General features: G+C 42.8%; 2 protein-coding genes across 2 annotated transcripts in view; both read right to left on the bottom strand.

Annotated features, from left to right (window-relative positions):
• Positions 1-23,518, bottom strand: part of PlexB (plexin B) — a 122,689-nt gene extending 99,171 nt beyond the window's left edge. Inside the window, exon 1 of the mRNA XM_065225929.1 lies at positions 23,079-23,518. The gene's annotated coding sequence lies outside the window, so the exon portion shown is untranslated. The remainder of the gene's footprint in view (positions 1-23,078) is intronic.
• On the bottom strand, positions 9,668-14,699 carry LOC135704456 (uncharacterized). Its single transcript, XM_065225928.1, has 2 exons — positions 13,662-14,699; positions 9,668-13,463 (listed from the first exon to the last, which is right to left on the bottom strand). Exons 1-2 carry the CDS (start codon positions 14,649-14,651, stop codon positions 10,080-10,082), a joined length of 4,374 nt encoding a protein of 1,457 aa, XP_065082000.1. The 5' UTR covers positions 14,652-14,699; the 3' UTR covers positions 9,668-10,079.
• Positions 23,519-24,024: the final 506 nt, after the last annotated feature.

The raw sequence follows: 24,024 nt of genomic DNA, 5'->3' as shown, positions 1-24,024 counted from the left end.
AGGCCATATTGCAAGAGGCTGCACGAAGCATCCGAGGTGTATGCTCTGCAAAAAAGAGGACGGTAACGATCATACGACGGGAGGCTTCAAATGCCTAGCATACAAAAAGGCGATGGCAGGCCAACAGTAATGGAGGTAACCCAAATAAACCTCAATCATTGCGACATTGCTCAGCAACTGTTGTGGCAGTCGACAACAGAAACAAAGTGCGACGTTGCAATCATTGCGGAACCGTATCGAGTCCCTCCCGATAACGGTAACTGGGTTGCGGATAGAGCTGGGATGGCAGCTATACAAGTTATGGGCAGATACCCCATTCAAGAAGTGGTTGCGAGCTCATACGAAGGCTTCGTCATCGCCAAAATCAACGGAATCTTCATGTGTAGTTGTTACGCACCCCCCCGATGGACGATTGAGAAGTTCTACGAGATGCTTGATGGACTTACCGAAGAGCTGGTCGGACGACGACCGGTAGTCATCGGAGGAGACTTCAATGCTTGGGCAGTGGAGTGGGGAAGCAGGTGTTCCAATGCAAGAGGGCACAGTCTGCTGGAAGCTCTGGCAAAACTGGAAGTTATGCTGGCCAATAAAGGCACCAGCAGCACTTTTCGCAGAGATGGCCGAGAATCCATTATCGACGTTACTTTCTGCAGTCCGTCGCTGATGGCAAACATGGATTGGAGAGTGTGTGAAGGATATACCCATAGCGACCATCAGGCGATACGATATGGCATCGGTCAACGGAATACTGTGGCAGTACGGAGGACGAGAACTTGTGACCGAAAGTGGAAGACGAAAGCTTTCGACAAGGATTTGTTCGTTGAGGCACTTCGTGTGGACGGGAGTCCCGTAGATCTAAATGCGGACGAGCTGACAGAAACGTTAGTGAGAGCATGTGACACGACCATGCCGAGGAAACTGGAGCCAAATAACAGACGGCGTCCAGTCTACTGGTGGAACGAGGCACTTAGTACTCTCCGCGCTAGTTGTCTCAGAGCCAGAAGACGTGTTCAGAGAGCAAGAACGGAAGCAGACAGAGAGGAACGAAGAGAAGTGTTTCGAGCGGCCAGGGCCGCTTTTAAACGAGTGATTAAGCAGAGCAAGTCGAACTGTTTTAAGGAGCTGTGTCAAGACGCTGATGCCAACCCCTGGGGCGACGCATACCGAGTCGTGATGGCGAAGATCAGAGGTCCAACGATGCCCGCTGAAATGTGCCCAGAGAAGCTGATAGTCATCGTGGAAGGACTTTTCCCGAAGCACGACCCAACAACCTGGCCACCTACACCGTACGGAGAAAGAGAGGGAGATAACGTCGAAATCACCAACGAGGAGCTCGTAGTAGTGGCGAAAGGATTGAAGGTGAAGAAAGCTCCCGGTCCGGATGGAATCCCCAACGTAGCGTTGAAAGCGGCGATCCAGTCATCCCCGGACATGTTCAGGATGGTGCTGCAGAAATGCCTGAACGAGGGTCACTTCCCTGACAGGTGGAAGATACAGAAGCTAGTGTTGCCGCCGAAACCAGGAAAACCGCCGGGGGATCCAGCATCATACAGGCCTATATGCCTGCTGGATACACTCGGAAAACTCTTGGAGAGGATCATCCTAAACAGGCTGACGAAATACACGGAGAGTGAGCACGGATTGTCGGAGAGGCAGTTCGGATTCCGGAAAGGGAGATCGACGGTGGATGCAATTCGGACAGTGGTCGAGAGAGCTGAAAAGGCGTCCAAACAGAAGCGGAGAGGAGATCGATATTGCGCCGTCATAACGATCGACGTCAAGAATGCGTTCAACAGCGCCAGCTGGGAGGCCATCGCCGAAGCACTGCATAGAATGAGGGTCCCTGACTACCTGTGCAGGATCCTGAGGAGTTATTTCCAGAACCGGGTTCTGGTCTACGAGACAGACATGGGACAGAGATCGATTAGGATCACAGCGGGAGTTCCACAAGGCTCCATCCTTGGTCCAACGCTCTGGAACGGGATGTACAACGGCGTGCTAACGCTGAAACTGCCCAAAGGAGTTGAGATCGTTGGCTTTGCGGACGACGTCGTCTTGACGGTAACAGGCGAGACGCTGGAAGAGGTGGAAGTGTTGTCAACCGAGGCAATCGACATGATTGGTAACTGGATGAAAGGAGCGAAGCTGCAAATAGTCCACCACAAAACGGAAGTGTTATTGGTCAGTAACTGTAAAGCGGTACAGCGGGCGGAAATCACCGTCGGGGAGCACACCATAGCCTCGAAGCGTGTGTTAAAATACCTGGGCGTGATGATCGATGACCGGCTAAACTTCAACAGCCACGTCGAATATGCCTGTGAGAAGGCTTCGAAGGCCATCAACGCGATAGCTAGAATCATGCCGAACAACGCTGGTCCCAGCAGTAGCAAGAGGCGTCTTCTGGCCAGCGTGTCATCATCGATACTGAGATATGGAGGTCCAGCCTGGGTTCCAGCGCTGGAAACGAAGCAGAACCAAAGGAAACTGAGCAGTACGTTCCGGCTCATGGCCATGCGAGTCGTGAGTGCGTACAGAACCATCTCGTCGGAAGCAGTATGCGTTATCGCCGGTATGATCCCTATCGGCATCACCCTGGCGGAGGACAGTGAGTGCTACAGGCAGAGAGAAGCCGGAAGAGTACGGAAAGTTGTGAGAGTGGAGTCATTGGCTAAGTGGCAACAGGAGTGGAACACGACGGAGAACGGTAGATGGACACATAGACTAATACCGATTCTTTCGACCTGGGTGAACAGAAAACACGGAGAAGTCAATTTCCACCTAACGCAGTTCCTGTCTGGCCACGGCTGCTTCAGGAAATACCTGCATCGGTTCGGACACGCAGCGTCACCCCTCTGTCCGGAGTGTGGCAACGTCGATGAAACGCCGGAGCATGTGGTCTTTGACTGTCCAAGGTTCGAGGCAGTGCGAACGGAGATGCCCGTCCTTAACGTGGAGAATGTCGTCGATGAAATGTGTCGAGAGGAGGACTCTTGGAATGCCGTCAGCAGGGCAGTCACACAGATTATGTCAGAGCTGCAGCGTAAATGGAGAGAAGAGCAGCGATCTAGCAACGCCAGCTAGCGCTGAGAGTACGACAAGTGCATGAGCACAGCCACCCCCCGAAGTAGTCGCTTCACAGTGGTCCCGGGGGGATCCAGGCAGAGGAGAGAGTAAGGAATGGGTTTTAGTGGAGCTGCACTAGGCAACTAGTGGATACCACACCGTGCCACCTTCACTACAGGCCAGGCTTCTTGAAGCTTTCCTAAACCTAACTATAAAAAAAAAAAAAAAAAAAAACACACACACACACACACACACACACACACACACACACACACACACACACACACACACACACACACACACACACACACACACACACACACACACACACACACACACACACACACACACACACACACACACACACACACACACAGAGTTCACATACTATTACCATACTATTCATACTATTCTGCTCCCTAAGTAAAGAAGGGTGACACCTTCTTGAAATGGCGAGTGGGCTAATAGTGCGGCTGCCCCCGTCCCGGTAAAACCTTGGCAGGCCTCCGGATACGTTCAAAACTCGTCACCAATTGGTGGTTGGTGAGTAGTAGGCTCAGATGTAACATTCCTGACTTACACCGATCTGGCTCTGAACACGGCCCCGATGAAGGACCGTGTCAACCCTAGCATGGCCTCCCTGCTTGCATAGATAACCATGGGATCACGATAGGCGACTACATACAACGAGTGGAGATAGCGGCCCGAAGGGGGGACCCAACAGAATGGAGAAAAACGGAGAAAAAAACAAAAAAGAAGAAAATGAGAAAACCCAAAAAAATATGAAGGACGACGGCAAGACGCCAGAAATTGAAAACGGAGGAGCGACGTGTTCGCAAGGAGCGGGATATTGCAGAGATAACCAGTGTTGAACCTGGAGGCCACAGCGAGTTCCAACAGCAGCAGTAAACCCCAAGGTGAGCAGCAAGGACACCAAGGAGAGCTAGGTCTTATGATGGAGGTCAGGAGGAGGATCAATGAACTCCATGACTTCATCAAGGATAAGAACAACGTCCACAAGGCAATAAAGGAAATGGTGACGGGCATCAAATCCGCCATTATTGCTACCGAACGTGAACAGGATGCGCTGAGGACGAGATCCGTGACTGCCGAAAGGGCGCTGATCGAGGCCAAGGAGAAAGCAGCAGCTGAAATACAGGAGACGCCAAAGGGACCTCGAAATCCACGCTCGGAGAAGAGGAAAAGGGAAACGCGAGGAGAGGAAGAGGAGTTGAAAAAAGTCAAGAACGACAAAGAAGATAACAAGGAGGAAGGCTGGCGTACCGTCGAGAAGCAGAAGGAGAAGTGGAAAAAACGGAAGGAAAAAGACGTGAAGAAGAAAGCTGAACAGAAGAAGGAGATACCCAGGACTCGTCGGGAGCGAAGTAAGGGCGATGCTCTGAAGCTAAGGACAAACCGTCGTATGCAGCACTCCTCCGGAAGGTACGAGAGGATCCGGAGTTGAAGCAACTAGGAGAGAACGTGGTGAAAACCAGGCGAACCCATAAAGGCGAGATCCTCTTTGAGCTGAAGAAGGATCCTGCTATCAAGAGCTCAGCCTTCAAGGAGCTTGTCGAAAAGTCTCTTGGGGAAGGGGCGAGCGTAAGAGCTCTATCCCAGGAGACAGTGCTCGAGTGCAGGGACCTGGACGAGATCACCACAGAAGTGGAGCTAAGAAGTGCGTTCAGAGTGCACTGCGATCTGGGAGATGTCCCGATGTCAATCCGCATGAGGAAGGCGTACGGCGGCATGCAAACGGCGGTTATACGGCTTTCGACAGTTGCAGCGAATAAGCTGTTGGAGACGGGCAAGGTCAAGGTTGGCTGGTCATTGTGCTCGCTGAAAGCCACTCCTCGGGTTACCAAGCAACTGGAGCGATGCTTCAAGTGCATGGGATTCGGTCACCAGGCGAGGAACTGCAATGGCCCTGACAGATCTGATCTGTGCAGGAAATGCGGAGAGAAAGGCCATATTGCAAGAGGCTGCACGAAGCATCCGAGGTGTATGCTCTGCAAAAAAGAGGACGGTAACGATCATACGACGGGAGGCTTCAAATGCCTAGCATACAAAAAGGCGATGGCAGGCCAACAGTAATGGAGGTAACCCAAATAAACCTCAATCATTGCGACATTGCTCAGCAACTGTTGTGGCAGTCGACAACAGAAACAAAGTACGACGTTGCAATCATTGCGGAACCGTAACGAGTCCCTCCCGATAACGGTAACTGGGTAGCGGATAGAGCTGGGATGGCTGCTATACAAGTTATGGGCAGATACCCCATTCAAGAAGTGGTTGCGAGCTCATACGAAGGCTTCGTGATCGCCAAAATCAACGGAAAGCTCAGAAACTTGCCAAGCAATTCGAGAGTTCCTATAATTTCAGTTTGGGTCTTACTAGTCCTATTGAGAATCAGGTTGCTCGGGATTAACTGAATAGTTTCTCCCGGGAAAATATTTTTGATGATTCCTGGGGGACTGATTTGGACGAAGTAAGATCTATAATTAAAAAGTTTCATAATATGAAAACTCCAGGTGATGATGGAATTTTCTATATCCTCATTAAAAAACTCCCAAAGAGTACCTTGTCTTTTTTGGTAAAATTATTTAACATATGTTTCTATTTGGCATACTTTCCTGATAAATGGAAAAAGGCAAAAGTTGTTCCAATTTTGAAGCCGGACAAAGCTACCGTCCAATAAGTTTGCTTTCTTCAATAAGTAAACTTTTTGAAAAGATAATTTTAAATGGAATGATGCTTCACATCAATACGAACTCATTTTTTGCAGATGAGTAGTTTGGATTTCGCCATGGGCATTCAACTACTCATCAACTCTTAAAAGTTACCAATTTAATTCGTTCAAACAAATCTGAAAGCCACTCAACTGGAGTTGTTCTTCTAGACATAGAAAAAGCATTCCAAAGTGCTTGGCATGAAGGTTTGATTGCTAAATTAAAAAAGTTTAATTTTCCACTTTATTTTTTTTTATCCCCATAGGATTGCAATGATTGGGGTTGATAAGAAAAATTTTCAAGTGACTACGATGCCGGACGGATTAGTCTATGGTGACCAATTAAACACCGGATTCACGATCTTGATTAATCATAATCTTCTTGAAAATCTTTATGGCTCGGTAATCGCTGGTCTGTCTTTGTCTATGTCTTCTTCTCATTCGTACGTCAGTTTTAATGTCTGGATGTTTTCTTGTCGAATGTCATGATGTGTTTGTGTATCTGTGCGCGCGTGTGTGTGTGTGTGTGTGTGTGTGTGTTTGTGTGTTTGCACCAGATGATTGTATTTCTTCCTCATTCCTACGGAAAACAAATCAAGAAAAAAAAAAGTTTATTTCACCCAAATGGGTACTAAAGTGTGCGAAGCGAAAAGTAAGTAAAGTCAATTAATCATGTTTTATTGTTTTTGACATAATCCACATCCAGAGGGCAAGTCACTTTCAAATGTATGGGAATGGTAGGAAACCATTTGGAAATACATGAAAATTTTCAGCTGGAGATCCAGAGCCAAAGTACGGGATGCTCACTATGCCCCACCTGTTCACTATGTCCCATCCTTCCCCTACCTATAGAAATAAATCCAATTCAATTAAGGGTTGATTAAAAAACAAATGATTTCCAATACGACTAAATCCAGCATTCCTACTAAAATATCAAATGCTGTGCTTAATCATTTATTATTAGTACAGAGCAATAAACAATGTACGGTGATGATTAATCTGTTAAGGGAACATACATAAATGACGTAGCATTCGAGGGGGGAACCCTTTTCACGTGAACCGAAGAACGCCCACGAAAACCAATAGCACTATCGTGAAGGGCAGAATTTATCCTACCCGATGGCGTTGTTGGTTTGCGTGGGTGTACGGTTCGCGCGAGAGAGGCTTCAACCATTTCAATTTGCCAACATTATTTTTCATAAAGCAAATCAATGCAAGTCATACCGAATTCATAAATGGTTCTTATGGAATTCTTACGTTTTTTTGTCTCACCGGCAAAATTTTGAAAATTGTTTCATCAAAACGGGGTTTAGAGGCCTATAAATTCAAGAGCAAATTCTCATTACGTCGAAAGTAACAAAGGTAAACAAAGTCGAGCTATCAGTGTCAATCGATGCTCCGATTTTATAACATTCCCCAGAAAACCATTCCCAAGAAAACCATTCCCTATAATCTCATTCCCCAAAATGCACCATTCCCCAGAATGAACCATTCCCCAGAAAAGTATACCATGTATTAGATTGACTATTTTTGTTTGTTATAGCCACTCCTGGAATCTTCTTTCGCGTATATAAAAAGAAGAGAAAAACTTCTTAATGGGTCAAGGGGTTTTAGGAGACCTTAATGGATCAAGGGGTTTTCCCTTCTTTGAAAATTTAAGAAAAGGAAATCATTAATTCTTTGGATATACGATAAAGAATGGAATATTTCCTACTTTTAATTTGTAAATAATATGAAAAAGAAGGGAATATTCTCTTGTTTGAAAACATAACAAAAAGAGCTTGAGCTTGATTGACCGCCCACGGTTGCTACTCTGTTATTGCCAGATCAGCTGTAATTACACAGAGAACCAATAGACGATGCTTGGGACTAGCAATCATCCTCAATGTGTAAAAACTGGTGATCTTGAATTAGGCAATACCAGCGCCGGCCGCGCCCGAACACAGGTCAAGAAAGGAATGGGAAGGATTGTGTTGACATGACACTCGCTTTGATGGAAGCCGAGAACACCTCTGCACTTCCACGAGGAATCACTGGGATGTTGGATAAGAGGGTTGGGTTTGCAGCAGGGTTCGTTTTGGTAAACGATAAGCTGAATTAATGTCCTAACGATCATATAACGCGAAGGAGCTTGGGACTAAACCCACGGTCTTCTGCTCAGTAAGCAAAAACGTTTGCCACTAGGCAGACGAGCACCTTTTTAATCACCGAGTTGCTGTTATTACCATGTAGTCATATTAACAAATAAAACGATTGACGAATCTTGATTGTGGATGGGCCTGAGATTAGACTCATGATGTTCTGCTCAGTAAGCAAAAACGGTTGCTCTAAGGCCACCGAGCCCCTCATATCACATAATACCGTTGCTCAAATTTTTGTATCCATTCAAACCCGGAACCAACGACAACAACGAGTTTCGCAAAATACACGATATACAAGCGATTTTACTATAAATCTCTTTGATATGTAAGGACCTGGGACCGCGTTTTTCTGCTCAGTAAGCAGGCTACTGTAACCGACGATCTTTCAAATCCGAAAACTAAAAACTACGAAAAAGTACTTAGGCCTTCATTAAGTTCCACATTCACGCGACGTACAATGTTTCAATTTGCTCTTTACGTATTGTTCAGGCTAGGCCCTTTTCAAAATTTACGCGAGAAATACGCACAATCGTCACCTACCTCGCAAAACTGGTTCCAAACGACAACAAAGGCATAAGCAACGATGGATTGTTGAACTTTGCTGGCTCCGGTGGTGTAGTGCACAGCAAAAAAAATTTAATATCGATCAACGTAATTCAAGCTGATGTATGGAATAATGATGTAGGGTAGATGTACCAGTTATGGCTATACGCTCCTATTATGATGTGTTCCAATTATGGCATATAGGATTTCCATAGGCCATGATTGGAACACACCACAACAGGAACGCACAGCCATAACTGGTACATCTACCCTAATTGTAATTTTGTAATTTATCCGCACACACCCTGGTCGACCACTGTAAACCAATCTGCCGTTCAGCGTTTTCGGTTTTTGTTTCTGGATCTTTAGTTGCCTCTGTGATATACTTACTTGCGGCATACTATTTTGGGAGTGTATATGAGCGTGTACCATGTACGGTAGCTCATCTCTCATCGTGATGGTGGGACATAGCAGACAAATTAGAGAGAAAACAAGGAGGTATTAGTATTAGTTATATGTAAACAAACAAAACAAAAGTTAGATAATGCGGCACTGTAACTACTACTATTTTAGAGGTATGATTCGTCATGTTTAACTCAATGTTTCAATTGAGGCAAACTATCTATCTTACAATTACAAAAGCAAACCTAAACTTACAATTATATGCAAATGCAAAATGAAACTTGACAAATCATCGTCAATTCCCTTATTCCAGGGCAGGGCCTGACGATTTGAATCTAATTTTGATCAGTGAACGGGCACCATATGGTACATTTTCTCACCATGAACCTATCATTTCCAGCCTATCTGAACTATTTAATAAATGGAAGCCATAACATGGGTTACGCTCCCCCTAAGCGGGCCCTCCGCATCCTGTCTCTGTCTTATCTCAAATACAAAATGCCAATGGTATGAATGTATCTATATATAACTTGGAAATGACGTACAATCAAATAAACCCGTAACCCACTCACTTGGTCAGGCTTCAGAATCGTCCAGTGGGCAGTGCACTCTACACTCCAAGTTCCCTTTTTTTCAAATTTACCGCAAATTTGATATTTTACCCATTGAGTGTTGATTAGTCACAATGAAACATTGTGACAGAAGTTGAGGTTACTAGTGTATTAAATAATCTAGGTCCTATTTAGGATTATATCTGAAAAATCCAAATCTGGCCAACGCCCACCCTAAACCTAAACCTGTTCTAATCCACCTGAAATGACTAACGAATGGAAGACTTTGACTACCCAGCCATGCAATAGTCTCATTCCGTGCCTTATGGCAACTTGATGATTCTATTGCGCTCATCTTCTGACACCACCCAGGGGAGACTTGGTCCTGTACCCAATGCTTAACTTATCTCCATTCCACTCAACTACTCGCAATTTCGTGTGATATAGTGGGCGGAATATTATTATATGAGACAATTTGTTCATAGAAAAATATCAAAAGAATTGGTTTTCGGAAGATTTGCTGGTGATTGAATCAAAACGCGTGTGTGCAGAACAAAACTTTTATTTCCACTAAATTTCTTCTCTTCCTTTTCCCCTCTCGGTCCTACGCGGGATTACCGGGGGGTCACCTGAAGTATTTCACGCGTAGCATCATACTCCCCCCGTTGAGTCCATCGGATCAACAGTTGGGAGAAAACAGATCTTCGATATAGCTCGTCGGTATTCTCCAGTGTTTGTGCGGATCGTCACCACCCGCACTATTTCATCCTGTCCAGGGTGCGTTGTCACTATGCGTCCTAGACGCCACTGATGTGGGGGAGCATTGTCGTCCTTCAATACTACCAAAGCGCCAATCTCGATCTTGGTAACTTCGTTATGCCACTTCGGCCTGGACTGTAGATGATGCAAATATTCAGCCGACCAGCGCTTCCAGAAATGCTCCTTCATCAACTGGATGTGTTGCCAACGATTTAGTCGGCCAACTTTCACTTCGGAGTATGACGGTTCAGGAATACTCAAGGCCGATCTTCCAATAAGGAAGTGCGATGGAGTCAGTACTTCGATGTCATTTGGATCGTCTGAAACTGGAATTAGAGGTCTGCTGTTCAAGATGGCTTCACATTGGGCTAAGAAAGTCGTCATCTCTTCAAATGTTAGCCGGGTTTCACCGATGACACGCTTCAAATAGTGCTTAGCTGATTTTACCCCAGCCTCCCACATACCACCAAAGTGGGGGCTGCGCGGAGGGATAAAGTGCCATTGAATTCCCTTCGAAGTACAGAAATCGTTGAGTTTTCGTTGATGGGCTTGATCGTCAAACAAGATGCGCAACTCTGCCAGCTCATGATTTGCACCGACGAAAGTCGTCCCATTGTCGGAATACATGTTGGTTACCATACCACGTCTGCTAATGAAGCGCTGCAGCGAAGCGATGAAATTCTCGGCCGTTAAGTTGGATACCACTTCAATATGAATTGCCTTGGTGGCCAAACAAATAAACACAACAATATAGGCCTTGTATTCAGTTTTCTTTCTACCCGGACCAACTTCCTTGAGATACACTGGACCAGCATAGTCGACTCCAGTATTCGAAAACACAGGCGACGGTGTAATTCGATAGTTCGGTAGGTTGCCCATGAATTGATTCACTGGCTTTGGGTTATGGCGAAAGCAGACATAGCACTTGGAGACGATCCTCTTTATCAGCAGCTTTGCGTTTATAGGCCAGTATCGTTCACGCACGATAGACAGCAAGCCTCGCTGCCCGACATGAAAATGTTCCTCGTGTAACTGACGGACAATGATTTGAGTCACATGGTGTTTCTCCGGTAGCAAGATTTGATGTCTTCCATCATAAGGTATTGACGAGTACTTGAGACGACCGCCAACCCTAATGAGTCCGTCGGTGTCAATGAATGGAGCAAGACCTTGGTACTGCTTCAACTTCTTCTTTTTATCCTTCAGTGCGTTGAAAAGTTCCTGAAATTCTTCCTTCTGCACCAGAAGGACGATTACATGTGTTGCCTCAGCGATTTCTTGTGCTTGTAAGTCAGACGTATTACAAACCTTCGTGCGTATTTTCTTGATGAACCGCAATGCATACGCCCACGCTCTTTGCAGCCGTCGAAAATTGCTCACCTTATTCAAATCGATGTGTGTTTTCTGATGTACAGCAGTTACAACAGTCGTTGACTTGAGTTCTGGAAGTTCGTTGTCGTCCAAACAAATCCTGCCTTCATCGTGTACTGGATTCTGCAGCCACAATGAAGGTGCACCTTTAAACCAATGCTCCATCGTGAGTAGTTCTGCTGGTAGTACCCCACGCGAGATTATGTCCGCAGGGTTGTCTTGAGATCTCACATAGCACCATTCGTAATCGTGGGTCAGTTCATGTACCGTTGCGACACGATTTGCAACAAACTGGTTCAAAGCAAGCGGTGATTTTTTCATCCAGCTCAAACATACTTGCGAATCCGTGTGAAGTATCACATTCGAAAAAGAAACTTTCATTGCAGCTACAGTTTTTTCCACCAGACGCGCTAGAAGCAAAGTTCCACACAGTTCGAGACGAGGAATAGTCGTTGGTTTTAAAGGAGCCACTCTCGACTTGCTACAAACCAGCTCAACATTTACCGTGCTATCGGGGGAGATGCACCTCGTGTACAAGACTGCCCCGTAAGCACGCTTGGAAGCATCCGAAAATCCGTGAAGTTCTATTGCTACTGCGTCGCTTGAGATTACACACCGCTTCTTTTGTAGTTTGTTGACAGATGGCAGCTGCTCCCGGAAAATTGTCCACAACTGGTACTGGTCGTCCGGCAATTCTTCGTCCCATCCTAGCTTGATTCGCCACAAATCTTGCATCAGCAATTTTGCTGTCGTAGTCACAGGTCCAATGTAACCACATGGATCAAAGAGAAGTCCAATGGCAGAAAGTACGCTGCGTTTGGTTGGTATGGGATTCGGCAGTCTACCATCAAGTGGGTTCACGATGAAGGTAAAGTAGTCGTCGTTGGGATTCCAAATCAAGCCGAGAGTTTTGATCACACTGTTAATGTCAGCATCTTCAACGTTTAGCAGTGTTTCTTGGAGTTCAACCGGAATACTGTTTCGAACAACTTCACTATTGGAGCAGAACTTGTGAACTCCAAATCCTCCTCGCCTCAGTAGTTCCGTAAGTTGCTTGCAGATTTCAATCACCTCTTGCTCGGTATTTGCCCCAGTAAGAAAGTCGTCGATATAGCTGTTATCTTCAATGACTCTGGCTGCGAGGGGCAGCTCAGATGCTTCATCCTTTGCCAATTGCATCAATGTGCGCGTTGCCAGGTATGGTGCACTGGAACAACCGTACGTTACAGTTGTCAACTCGAATGTTCCGACTTCGTTATTTGAATTCAGCCATAGAGTGCGTTGATACTTCCTATCATCTTTGTGGACATACACCTGACGATACATCTTCGGAACATCTGCTGTTATTGCCACAGGAAAGCAGCAAAATCGGAGGAGAATTGTGATAAGGTCGTTTTGCACTGTTGGTCCTGTCTCTAAAGCATCGTTCAGCGAGAGACCTGACGTGGTCTTCGCCGAAGCGTCAAACACTACACGGATTTTTGTCGTCGAGCTTGACTCCTTGTAAACGGCGTGATGAGGTAAGAAGTAGCAATCATTGGGATTGTCATGGACCTCAATCATATGACCGAGGGCCAAGTATTCTGTCATGAATTCAGTGTATCGATTTTTCTTGTTTTCGTTGACGAACGATCGTAGTAGACGATTGAAACGTGTCCGTGCGGTTTCCAAGGAATTGCCAAGTTGAACCTTGTTTTCGTTGAATGGCAGTCTGACAGTGTATCGACCTGTTTCCTCACGGGAAAATGTTCGCTCGTAATGTTTCTCTACGGCTTGTTCTGCTGGTGTGTATGGTAAGGCTTCCTGGCATGTTTCTAACTCCCAGAACTTCACGAGGGTGCGATTGAGTTGTTCGTCGGTGAGGTTTAATTGGCAAACTCTACGATTCGGACCGCCTTGATCCACCTTGACGGGACCGCTGACAATCCATCCAAGATGTGTTTCAACCAACATGGGTGTTCCGCCTGCAAGCTTCATACGGCCGCCCTTCAGTAATTCGAAAAATAGTTCAGCGCCGATGATCATTTGGATTTCGTCGGGAACGTGAAACGATGGATCCGCCAAAGCTAGGCTTGCGGGAATTGTCCACGAACGTATGTCGACCTTCATGAGTGGCAGATTGGTGGTGATCGTTGGTACCACCAAAAAGTCTAGAAAGGCGTTGAACGAATTAACGCGAGAGCTGATCTTTGCACAAAGCTTATACTTAACTTGCGTTTCAGCGTTATTGACCCCGCTGATTGGGATGTTGACGTTTTCCATGACAATGTTCAATTTTCTCGCAAGAGCTTCACAGATTAAGTTCGAATCAGATCCTGAGTCCAACAAGGCACGGCATACCACAGTTTTATTTCCGGAATCACACACAAGCACTTCTGCGGTCGAAAGGAGCACATGTTGTTTCAGCATGAACGAATTTGCACAGTTGATAGATCCATGTGTTTGTACAGCAATCTCACGATGATCTTCTGCAACAGCGGGAACTGACGCAGTTGATTGGCTTGCCAGTGTCTTGTAAGCTGTGGGCTTATCTTCATGCAGGAGAGTATGATGTTTTCGCTTGCATGTTTTACACGTCCTTTCAGAATTGCACTCACCCGTACGATGGCCGCGTCGTAGGCAATTGAAGCAAAGACCGATTTGCTTCACTTTGATGAACCGTTCATTGACAGTGAGTCCTCGGAAAATGTCACACTTGTAGATCAGGTGATCACCACTGCAGCAGAAACATGCATCTTTGGCCTGGCTGGATGTTTGTATGAAATTCCTCCCTTGAATAGTTTTCTGTTCCGGTTTACTTTTCAGCTTCGTTGGAGCGGGAGGTCGTGGTTCATTGTAGCCTTTCATTTTCTGCAGAATGCGACCTCGCTCGCGTAAGAAATCAACCATATCAGCATACGTAGGCAGCTCATCCACTGGGAGCTGGGATTCCCACAGTTTCCTTGTTTCTTTATCCAACTGTTTGGAAATTACATTGACCAGTATCATTTCCGAAAGTCCTCCCACAGGTAGCTCTCGATTCTTCAAAGCGTCAATATTTTTGGTACAGGTATCGAGTAGGTTCCGCAATTCATTGCCGTTCTCACTCGTCATCTTGGGGAGGTTGAGTAGAGCATCTATGTGAGTGTCAATTATGAGTCGCTCGTCTTCTAGCATCTTCCATGCCGAATCGTAATCGTTGTTGTTGATTACGTCTTGGTCAATCTTACCAGCAGCGTTTCCAACAAGGCAATTCTTCAAGTGGTAAAGTTTAATCGCCGGAGACTCATCAGGGTACCTGTTCATTATAGTATTGAACATACACTTAAAAGAGTACCAATTCTCAAGACTGCCGTCGAATGTTGGCAGCGGTACCTGCAGATGAGGTGTCGAATTCTTCACTACCACTGGTTGCTGCGGCACGAAAGCAGGCGCCAACGCATTAATTTTTCTTCGCTGTTTGTCTTCTTCTTCTACATTCCACTTTTCGATTTCCGTTTGAACTTGCACAAACAGCTCGTTGTACAGTTCCTCGTTTCGGAAGTAGTCTCTTCTAAACTCGTCACGTTGATCCCTCGAAACGAGTTCACAAATCTCCAGATATGACTTCTGCAGATCGTCGTTGCACCGGCGGAGAGTCTCGAGTTGCAATTTGAGCCAGTGAATACTGATGTTTTCCTGATCCAACCGCTCTTGAATCCGGATCATCTTTTCCTTCGCCAAATCACGCTGGTCAATTAACCTATCCAGGTTCTTCGCCATATCTTTCTGCTTCTGTTCCTGTTTCTGCTGTTGCACTGATACGTAACTTGTTGATTGCACACCGAGCAAAGCGTCGAGCAGATTTCTCGGTGTTATGTTTCTTGCCGGATGTGGAGTTTCCTCACTCATGAGCACAACTCTTCACTACACTATTTCACAAATACTTCCGAACGTTCGAGGAAGTTCTTTGCTATTCTTCTTTCACTCGGATTTCGTATTTCAAACACGATCGATCATGTTTCGCGCGCACACACACTACTGCACAACGTGTCGTTTGGCAACTTTCTATTTTTTCCAACCGGTGGAAATCACAAATTTTCGCCAGAATATCTCCATAAATCAACAAAAACCATCACAAAATGTTCATCCGGTTCGAATAGACCAAAATGTTCATAGAAAAATATCAAAAGAATTGGTTTTCGGAAGATTTGCTGGTGATTGAATCAAAACGCGTGTGTGCAGAACAAAACTTTTATTTCCACTAAATTTCTTCTCTTCCTTTTACCCTCTCGGTCCTACGCGGGATTACCGGGGGGTCACCTGAAGTATTTCACGCGTAGCATCACAATTCAATGCAGACGTCTTTCCAAATTTGGCAGATCGACAGGTAATCGGTGAGTTAGCACGATAGTTGCTATTCAACAACTCGACAACGTCCCATCGTCAACGCCTGCTATGAGAATTTCCCATAGCAGACGCCAAAGAAATGACGTCATCGAGCTATCGATCAACTACCCTGGTTATCGCCTGGTACCTTATAGCACGATGCTAGAAGGCGAACCGGAAGAATCGATGAGCTACCTCCCCCTCTTGTTTGAAAACATAACAAAAAGATATAATTAACTCTTTGGATATACGATAAAGAAGGGAATATCCCCTTCTTTGAATATGTAAAAGAGAACATAATAAATTCGTTAAATATATGATAAAGAAGGGAATATTCCCTTCTTTGAAAACATAACAATAGAAAATAATTAATTCTTTGGATATACGATAAAGAATGGAATATTCCCTTCCTTGAAAATTTGAGAAAAGGAAATAATTAATTCTTTGGATATGCGACGAAGAAGGGAATATTCCCTTCTTTGAAAATTTGAGAAAAGGAAATAATTAATTCTTTAAATACCTATATGATAAAGAAGGGAATATTTCCTTCTTTGAAAATATAACAAAAGGAAATAATTAATTCTTTGGATAAACGATAAAGAAGGGAATATTCCCTTTTTTAATATATAAGGAAAATATATAATCAATAGCTTTTCGCAAGGGATTCGGGGTAATGACTATTTGCGATAATAACGTGTGGAATTATGTTATAAGTTTGTGATCGGTAGTTCTGTAATATAAAACTGAAATATAATATCAAATGACAAAAAAAAGTGATAAATTCTAGGATAAATTACTAATTTCATGATCTGATCTGATCTGGGGAATGGTACATTCTGGGGAATGGTGCATTCTGGGGAATGTTATACAAACTTAGAAATTATCGCCGATTTCGGTAAATTTTACCGAAATCTGAACAGCTGAACTTTTCGGTAAAATTTATGCAATTCAATTCAATTGCTTTTCAGCTACTTTGAAACTAAATCTCCACTAAAATGACAAGATTTGATCATTTAAACAAGGTTGTTCATGTTTTGATATTATTTTCAAATTCAATAGCCTTTAAAATGAAGGTCAAAGTTTTACCGAACGTTCAGCTGTTCTGATTTCGGTAAAATTTACCGAACACGGAAACAAAATCTTAGTGTGTAGATGCTCCTGCTATTACACTATATACTGTCCGAATATAGGATCACATCCCATTTTTTAAATTTATTTACCAGTCAAATCGCTTTTTGACGTAATCACCTTCCGATCAAAATAGTTTTCGATGTTACTTAAGTCACCCTATAACTATGAAGATGCCGTTTGTCTTAAAGTAACAGCGCAGAGAAACCCGTGAAAAGTGTACGTTCGTCGTTTCGCTTTCTCATTATTAAAGTGAATAAATCGAACTGTTTGTTGCTAAGATGATTTCGGTAGTCCTAAAATGATGAATGGGCTGCACGTAAGGAGACGTAATTGATAATTCTCCCGAATATCCTGGTAAATACACCTTGACTTAAGTAACAATAGGGGTCACCAAACGACGTATAATAACTTTTGACTCAAAAACCAGTATTTTTTAGCATGAAAGCTAGCGATTTGCATTTGTATTATTAAAAGCCTGCTAAATATGTTAAACATTGCTATTACTATGAGATTATATGTGTTTAATTGGAAATAGGAATAACTTTTCGGTCATCAAAACAGAACTTTATTTTTTCTCGGATTGATGCGAATGTTACTTATGACATAATGAAAATTTGCTCTTGAATTATGCATTTTCGAGGGAAAGTGGGACTACCCATAAAATGAGTAAATTTTTTATCCAATTTTGGGTAACCGCTACTTTTTTTTATCCCCATAGGATTGCAATGATCGGGGTTGATGAGAAATTTTTTCAAGTGACTACGATGCCGGACGGATTAGTCTATGGTGACCAATTAAACACCGGATTCACGATCTTGATTAATCATAATCTTCTTGAATAACTTTATGGTTCGGTAATCGCTGGTCTGTCTTTTTCTATGTCTCCTTCTCATTCGTACGTCATTTTTAATGTCTGGATGGTTTTCTTGTCTAATGACATGATGTGTTTGTGTATCTGTGTTTGTGTGTGTGTTTGTGCGTTTGCACCAAATGGTTATATTTCTTCCTCATCTCCTAGTTTTAACTGCGTTCAAGAATAATTAACTAAGAAAAAAACGTTGCAAAAGTCCATACCATAACATATCTAACTTACTATCAACATTTGTTAACTAATACCTAAATGTAATTTTTAATTTTATGACGATCAGTTGCTCAAAATAGGAGCCTGTAATTCCGTACCAGAATCCGCCTCCAATTTAATGTCTTTTGTGGATTCGTAGAAGCAAAGTTGTGCTAAAAGCTAAATAGTTACCTAAAAATACTACTTAAATCGTTCACAACCAGAGCCGGACCACTGATGAAAACCAAAACTACACCCCTGAAAAACGTATCGATATTTTCGAAGGCGAATACTCCGCAACCTATTCTTGCTAGTGATTCTGTCCAATTGTTAGGTATCCAAATTATAGACATTCATAAATTTATTATTGAATATATGGATGAATTATCTATTATTGAATAACTATTATTTACGGTAATTACATGAAAGAAATAAAGTATAAACTACAAACAAAACGTGATTACTAAAATCTCAAAAGATATTCTCACAAATGTATTTCGCGCAACCAGGAATCTGAAAACCATTAGACGCTATAATGATACTCTGCACATGTTAGACACAAGAAGAGGCCAAAAGGCAAGCGCCTGACACACAAAAACCGCCCAATCCACTTGCAGTAACAATTAACGATTCTACGAATCGCGAGCGCTCACGAATCATAAAACCGCTGACTGCGACATTCTGAAAGCGAAATTGACAGGCTCCATGCGTTTAACACCCGCCCTCCAATCTCCTCCCGTATCCAACAACACAAATCCTCATTACAACATCTAACGAATTCAAAACTCCGAAAATCACTCATCTATAGCAAGTGAGTGGAAGCAACCCTGCATGCAATCATTCTTCATGATACACTTTTTCTGCCTATCTTTCTATTAGGGCTGTGGACATGCGCTAGCTTCGAAACTTCTAACCAAACTGGTAAATCTATCAGATCACAAAAAAAAACTTTTAAAGGTAATTACAAGTAAAATAAATATTGATTATTTTACGCAAAAACGAGCAAGTAATATTAAATCTCTTGTATCGTAAGCTAATGTAAATTGACTGTAACAAAAATAATATGAATATTAATAAAATTATATGGAAAATTTACTAGAAGATCATTACTTTATTGGTGAGAAGTTTCTAATAAGCCCACCCAGTTCCTCTGTATACAGAACAAATCTGAAACTATGATCAAAATTGCTCAGTCTGCATGAAGCAGCCGATTTCATCAAGGAAGTTCTATTAACAACCAAGAATTAATCGTTTGAGGCATATTTGTTTATTTGTTATGGTTGCATCAACAGACTAGAAATAGTCCCAATGATGTGTTGTAAAAAAAAGTACAGATTATACAGACGACAAACATATACTACAGTTACAAACGAAAATAACTAGGAAAGCATTGTCTAGTTACTAAAAATGTATAAGTCTTAAATTTTACACTTAGCTGTTGGGCATCAAGCGCCTTCGGTCAGCAAAAAAGGCAGAGAATCTTCGGCAAAGCATATTCCGTGTCAAGTGGAAATCGAACATCGACGCTACTCGGTTGAACACTAGCTGCAAGCCGTAAATAGCGCTCCCTATGCTATAATTAGTTCGAAGAAGTGGAAGTCTCAGCATAAGACTGTTGCGTAGTGATCGAGGTTGAACATTAATGTTCACTTGTTGCAGAATTGCTTCGCAGTCGATTCTTCCTTGCAGAGTATCGGCGACGGTTAAGGCTCTGAAAACATCTCTTCGGATACGTAAGGGCTCGATATTGATCAATTGGCAGCGATTCTCGTAGCTTGGAAGACGAAGTGGGTATCTCCAAGGCAGCTTACGGAGCGCGAAGCGAAGAAAACGTCGTTGAACAGATTCAATTCGCTCGACCCCATTATTGTAGTTTGGGCTCCAGACAGCAGAGCAGTATTCCAACGTAGATCGTACGAGAGAGCAATAGAGCGATTTCAAGCAGTAAATGTCCGTGAAGTTCTTAGTAATCTTGAAGACAAAGCCAAGCGTTCTGGACGCTTTGTCGACGACATACGATATATGGTGTGAGTATGTCAGCTTTGAGTCTAGAAAAACGCCTAAGTCTTTCACGCAGTGCATCCGTTCGATAGTCGTGCCTAGTAGTTTGTAGTTGAAAATAATCGGTTGTTTCCTGCGTGAGAAAGTAATAACTGTACACTTAGCTGGGTTGACCACCAGTCGGTTTAGACTACACCAGTCAGCAAAGATGTCAATCTGATTTTGGAGAGAACGGCAGTCGGCGAGTGAGCGGATGCGCAGAAAAACTTTCAGATCGTCTGCAAACGATAATCGTGGCTCTGTGATAACATGGTGAACGTCGTCGAAGTAGAGGAGAAATACCAATGGTCCCAGATGGCTGCCCTGAGGTATACCGGACTTTGCGCAGAAGCTAGCTGAGCGACAAGTACCCAAAGTTACTGTCAATTGGCGCTCCGTGAGGTATGAACGAAACCATCTCAAAAGATTTCCACCGATCCCTAGCCTATCAAGCTTAGCGATCGCAATTTCGTGGTTCAGCTTATCGAAGGCTGCCGTAAGATCTGTGTAGATAACGTCCGTTTGGGTCCGAGCAATCAAACTGTCTGTGATGTAACACGTTAGGCACAGCAGGTTCGTAGTTGTGGAACGCCCAGTTATGAATCCGTGTTGATCTGTACTTAGATATTGCCTGCAATGCGCATTTAGGGACTCTATGACAACCAATTCAAAAAGTTTTGATACAGCACTCAGCGACGTGATTCCCCGGTAGTTGTTTACGTCGCGTTTGCTTCCCTTTTTATGAACAGGAAACATATCCGCAGTCTTCCAGCAAGACGCAAAGATGCCGCTGGAAAGAGAGAGCTGGAATATGCGGCGCAGTGGATCTAAAAGACAAGTGATGTTCTTTTTAAGAATAATCGACGGAACACCATCGGGTCCAGCCTTAGTTGAAGTCTTAAGTTTAGATGCTGCTCTAGAAATCGTATCTGTAGTGGCTTCGACCATGCTGAGCGTTTGGTTGATCAAAGGAACATTACTGGCCGCGGAAGTAATGATATTAGCGGAGAGTTGCTCGGCTTCAAACACACTAGCAAATTTAGCTGAGAACAGGTTGCAAATGTTTTGTTGATTTCCAGCAGTTTCACCATTAAAAATCATGGAAGAGGGTAAGCCGACTTCCCTGCGTTGCTCATTTACGAAGTTCCAGAAGGATTTCGGGTGCATACTGAAGCATTAAGGTGATATGTGTCACTATAGGGAATCATCATCGTTGCAAATAGGGTAAATGTTGGCTTCGGCACCCATTGACTGTTTTCGGCAACCAAAATTTAAACGTTAATTTCACTATGTTTTCCCATCAACGCACTTCCCTGAATGTGTCCAAACGATTGTTTAGCCTTTCAGCTTCAATCTGATTATATTTGAACGTTCGAGCAATCCAGTAATGCTACATTTTTCTTCAAATAAAGCATACGCACTACAAAATGAGGTTGATTTCGAGTTGCCGATAATAGAACAGCTGGTTAACACGCAGTTCTAATGGGAAGGTTGCCGAAGAAAAAGAGACTGCCGACAATAGTCACACTCACCTGAGAAGTTTGGAGCGTTGTAAAAACGCTTTCAAAACGTTTTGAAAAATTCTGTCGATTGGAATGGATAGAGAAGCAAGCAGCAGATGAACAGACACATCATATATGTGCGTGACGCTGAGAAAATGCTAGTAGAAGTGCAGACGCTGCTTAGATTGACGAGAATACGTAAATTCCCCTATAAAGAAATTAAACATAACCCTTTGCTTCAGTACCGTCAACCTCCATGCCCATGGGGAGGGAATTTTGGGTAACTGTTACTTTGATTCTATAACATTCCCCAGAAAAGCATTCCACAGAATGTACCATTCCCCAGAAAAGATGATGAAATTAGTAATTTATCACTTTTTTGTCATTTGATATTATATATCAGTTTTATATTAGAGAACTTCCGATTACAAACTTATAACATAATTCCACACGTTACTATCGCAAATAGTCATTACCCCGAATCCGTTGCGAAAAGCTATTGATTATATATTTTCCTTATATACATATGAATAGAAAGGAATATTTCCTTCTTTATCGTATATCCAAATAATTAATTATTTCCTTTTGTTATATTTTCGAAGAAGGGAATATTCCCTTCTTTTTCATATATTTAACGAATTAATGATGTTCTCTTCTATATATTCAAATTCTTTATTGTGTATCCAAATAATTATTTCTTTCTTTTTGTTATATTTTCGAAGAAGGGAATATTTCCTTCTTTATCATAAATTTAAAGAATTATTCATGTACTCTTTTATATATTCAAAGAAGGGAATATTCCCTTCTTTATCGTATATCCAAAGAATTAATTATTTCCATTTCTTATATTGTCAAAGAAGGGAAAACCCATTGATCCATTAAGGTCTCCTAAAACCCCTTGACCCATTAAGGAAGTTTTTCTCTTCTTTTTATATACGCGAAAGAAGATTCCAGGAGTGACTATAATAAACAAAAATAGTCAATCTAATGCAATGTCATGGCATACTTTTCTGGGGAATGGTGCATTCTGGGAATGAGATTATGGGGAATGTTATAGAATCGTTACTTTTACTCATTTCTGTAGCAATAATTACTCACTTATACTTAGTTGTATGAGAAATTTCTAAAAACTGCAGTTACTCAGCGCTGAGTTCCCAGTTTTAAGAAATTTCTCCATACCTCTGAGTAGAAGTGATTCTCTGAGTTATTCTTATTGCCCATGTAGTAAATATTACAGTATTTTACGATCACCGTGTACTGCACAACACAAGGGTAGTTCCAATATTTCGAAAGTGCCTTACGAACGGCTTTTTGGACTCAACAGGACTCAACCAATCAAAATCATTTAAATAATTCAAATTGATATAACATAATCTAGGCATTTAAAATCGCGAAACAGTCTTGCCTTGCATTTGCTGAGTACCGAAGTTTGCTGCTCACCTTTCATTTATAAAGATCAATCCGGCGATTTTGAAAATATGTCTGCTGCCGACATATGAAGAAAAACATCACGATAATCTTTACCGGTTTTTTCTTCTCGGCATTTATACCACAATGTTTATATGCGAGATGGTAAAATTTAGTTCGATTGTTCTACACATTATTCATTAGCTTTGTATTATCATAGAATAGAATCACTCAACACTTTGTCAGCCATGTTGTTTTGATGGTTTTCCCGACGGTGATCAGCAAAGTTTAACAGAATTATCACACAGGAATCAGAATAATCACTGCACACAATACTTTGTCCGTCATGTTCATGCCAATCCAGTTTCTAAACACTGGTTTGATCTACAATTAAGTCTTTTAATGTTAAGAAAATCTTACAAAACTGCAAAAGTAAGTTTCTGCATTTTTCTTCTTTTTTTTCGACTCCATACGCTGCCACTAGTAGTGGGCGTTATGACATTGATTGAAACAAACATACGATGTTTTTTCTTGCGATGTATTGAACACGGAGATGAAAAACTACACAAAATTAAGTACTTTTCACTCAGAGCTTCTCCACCGCGGGGCGCTAATAGCAACAATCAATACGAAACTCGAGGGGGGCGACACATCTAAATCTCAAGTTTAGATGCTCAACAAATCTTACACTAGTGAAGCTATCCTCGAAAAATCTTCTTTCATTTGCAGCATCTACTTGCATCGCTCATCATCTTTTTGCAGGAAATCTTCAGAATCGTCATCAATCTTCTTTCTATCTACTCAGCGTGCGCGCAGCTAGCCACAGCAAAACACAATCTGTTTTGCATCTTAGATAGAGTCGTCCCCCTCGACGAAACTAACGATTTTAAATTGGCTCACTACACGGATAGAAATCTCCTTATACCTTTTGGCAAATTTCCATTGCTGATTATTCATAAAATGTATAAGTCAACTAATA

Source organism: Ochlerotatus camptorhynchus, unplaced genomic scaffold (genome assembly GCF_037179485.1).
Source record: "Ochlerotatus camptorhynchus isolate MF236.1 unplaced genomic scaffold, CSIRO-AGI_Acam_v1.1 ptg000241l, whole genome shotgun sequence".
NCBI lineage: Eukaryota > Metazoa > Arthropoda > Insecta > Diptera > Culicidae > Ochlerotatus > Ochlerotatus camptorhynchus.
The sequence above is the reverse complement of the archived record's forward strand: the minus strand, read 5'-3'. Positions and strand labels throughout refer to the sequence as shown.

Bases quoted from the DNA above. Each gene is read 5' to 3' on its own strand.
- LOC135704456 (XM_065225928.1), bottom strand. From the start codon at position 14,651: ATGACGAGTGAGAACGGCAATGAATTGCGGAACCTACTCGATACCTGT. The intron at 13,464-13,661 runs GTCGACATACGT...GGTCCCGTCAAG, and splicing joins CCAATCTGCCACTCATGAAG to GTGGATCAAGGCGGTCCGAA.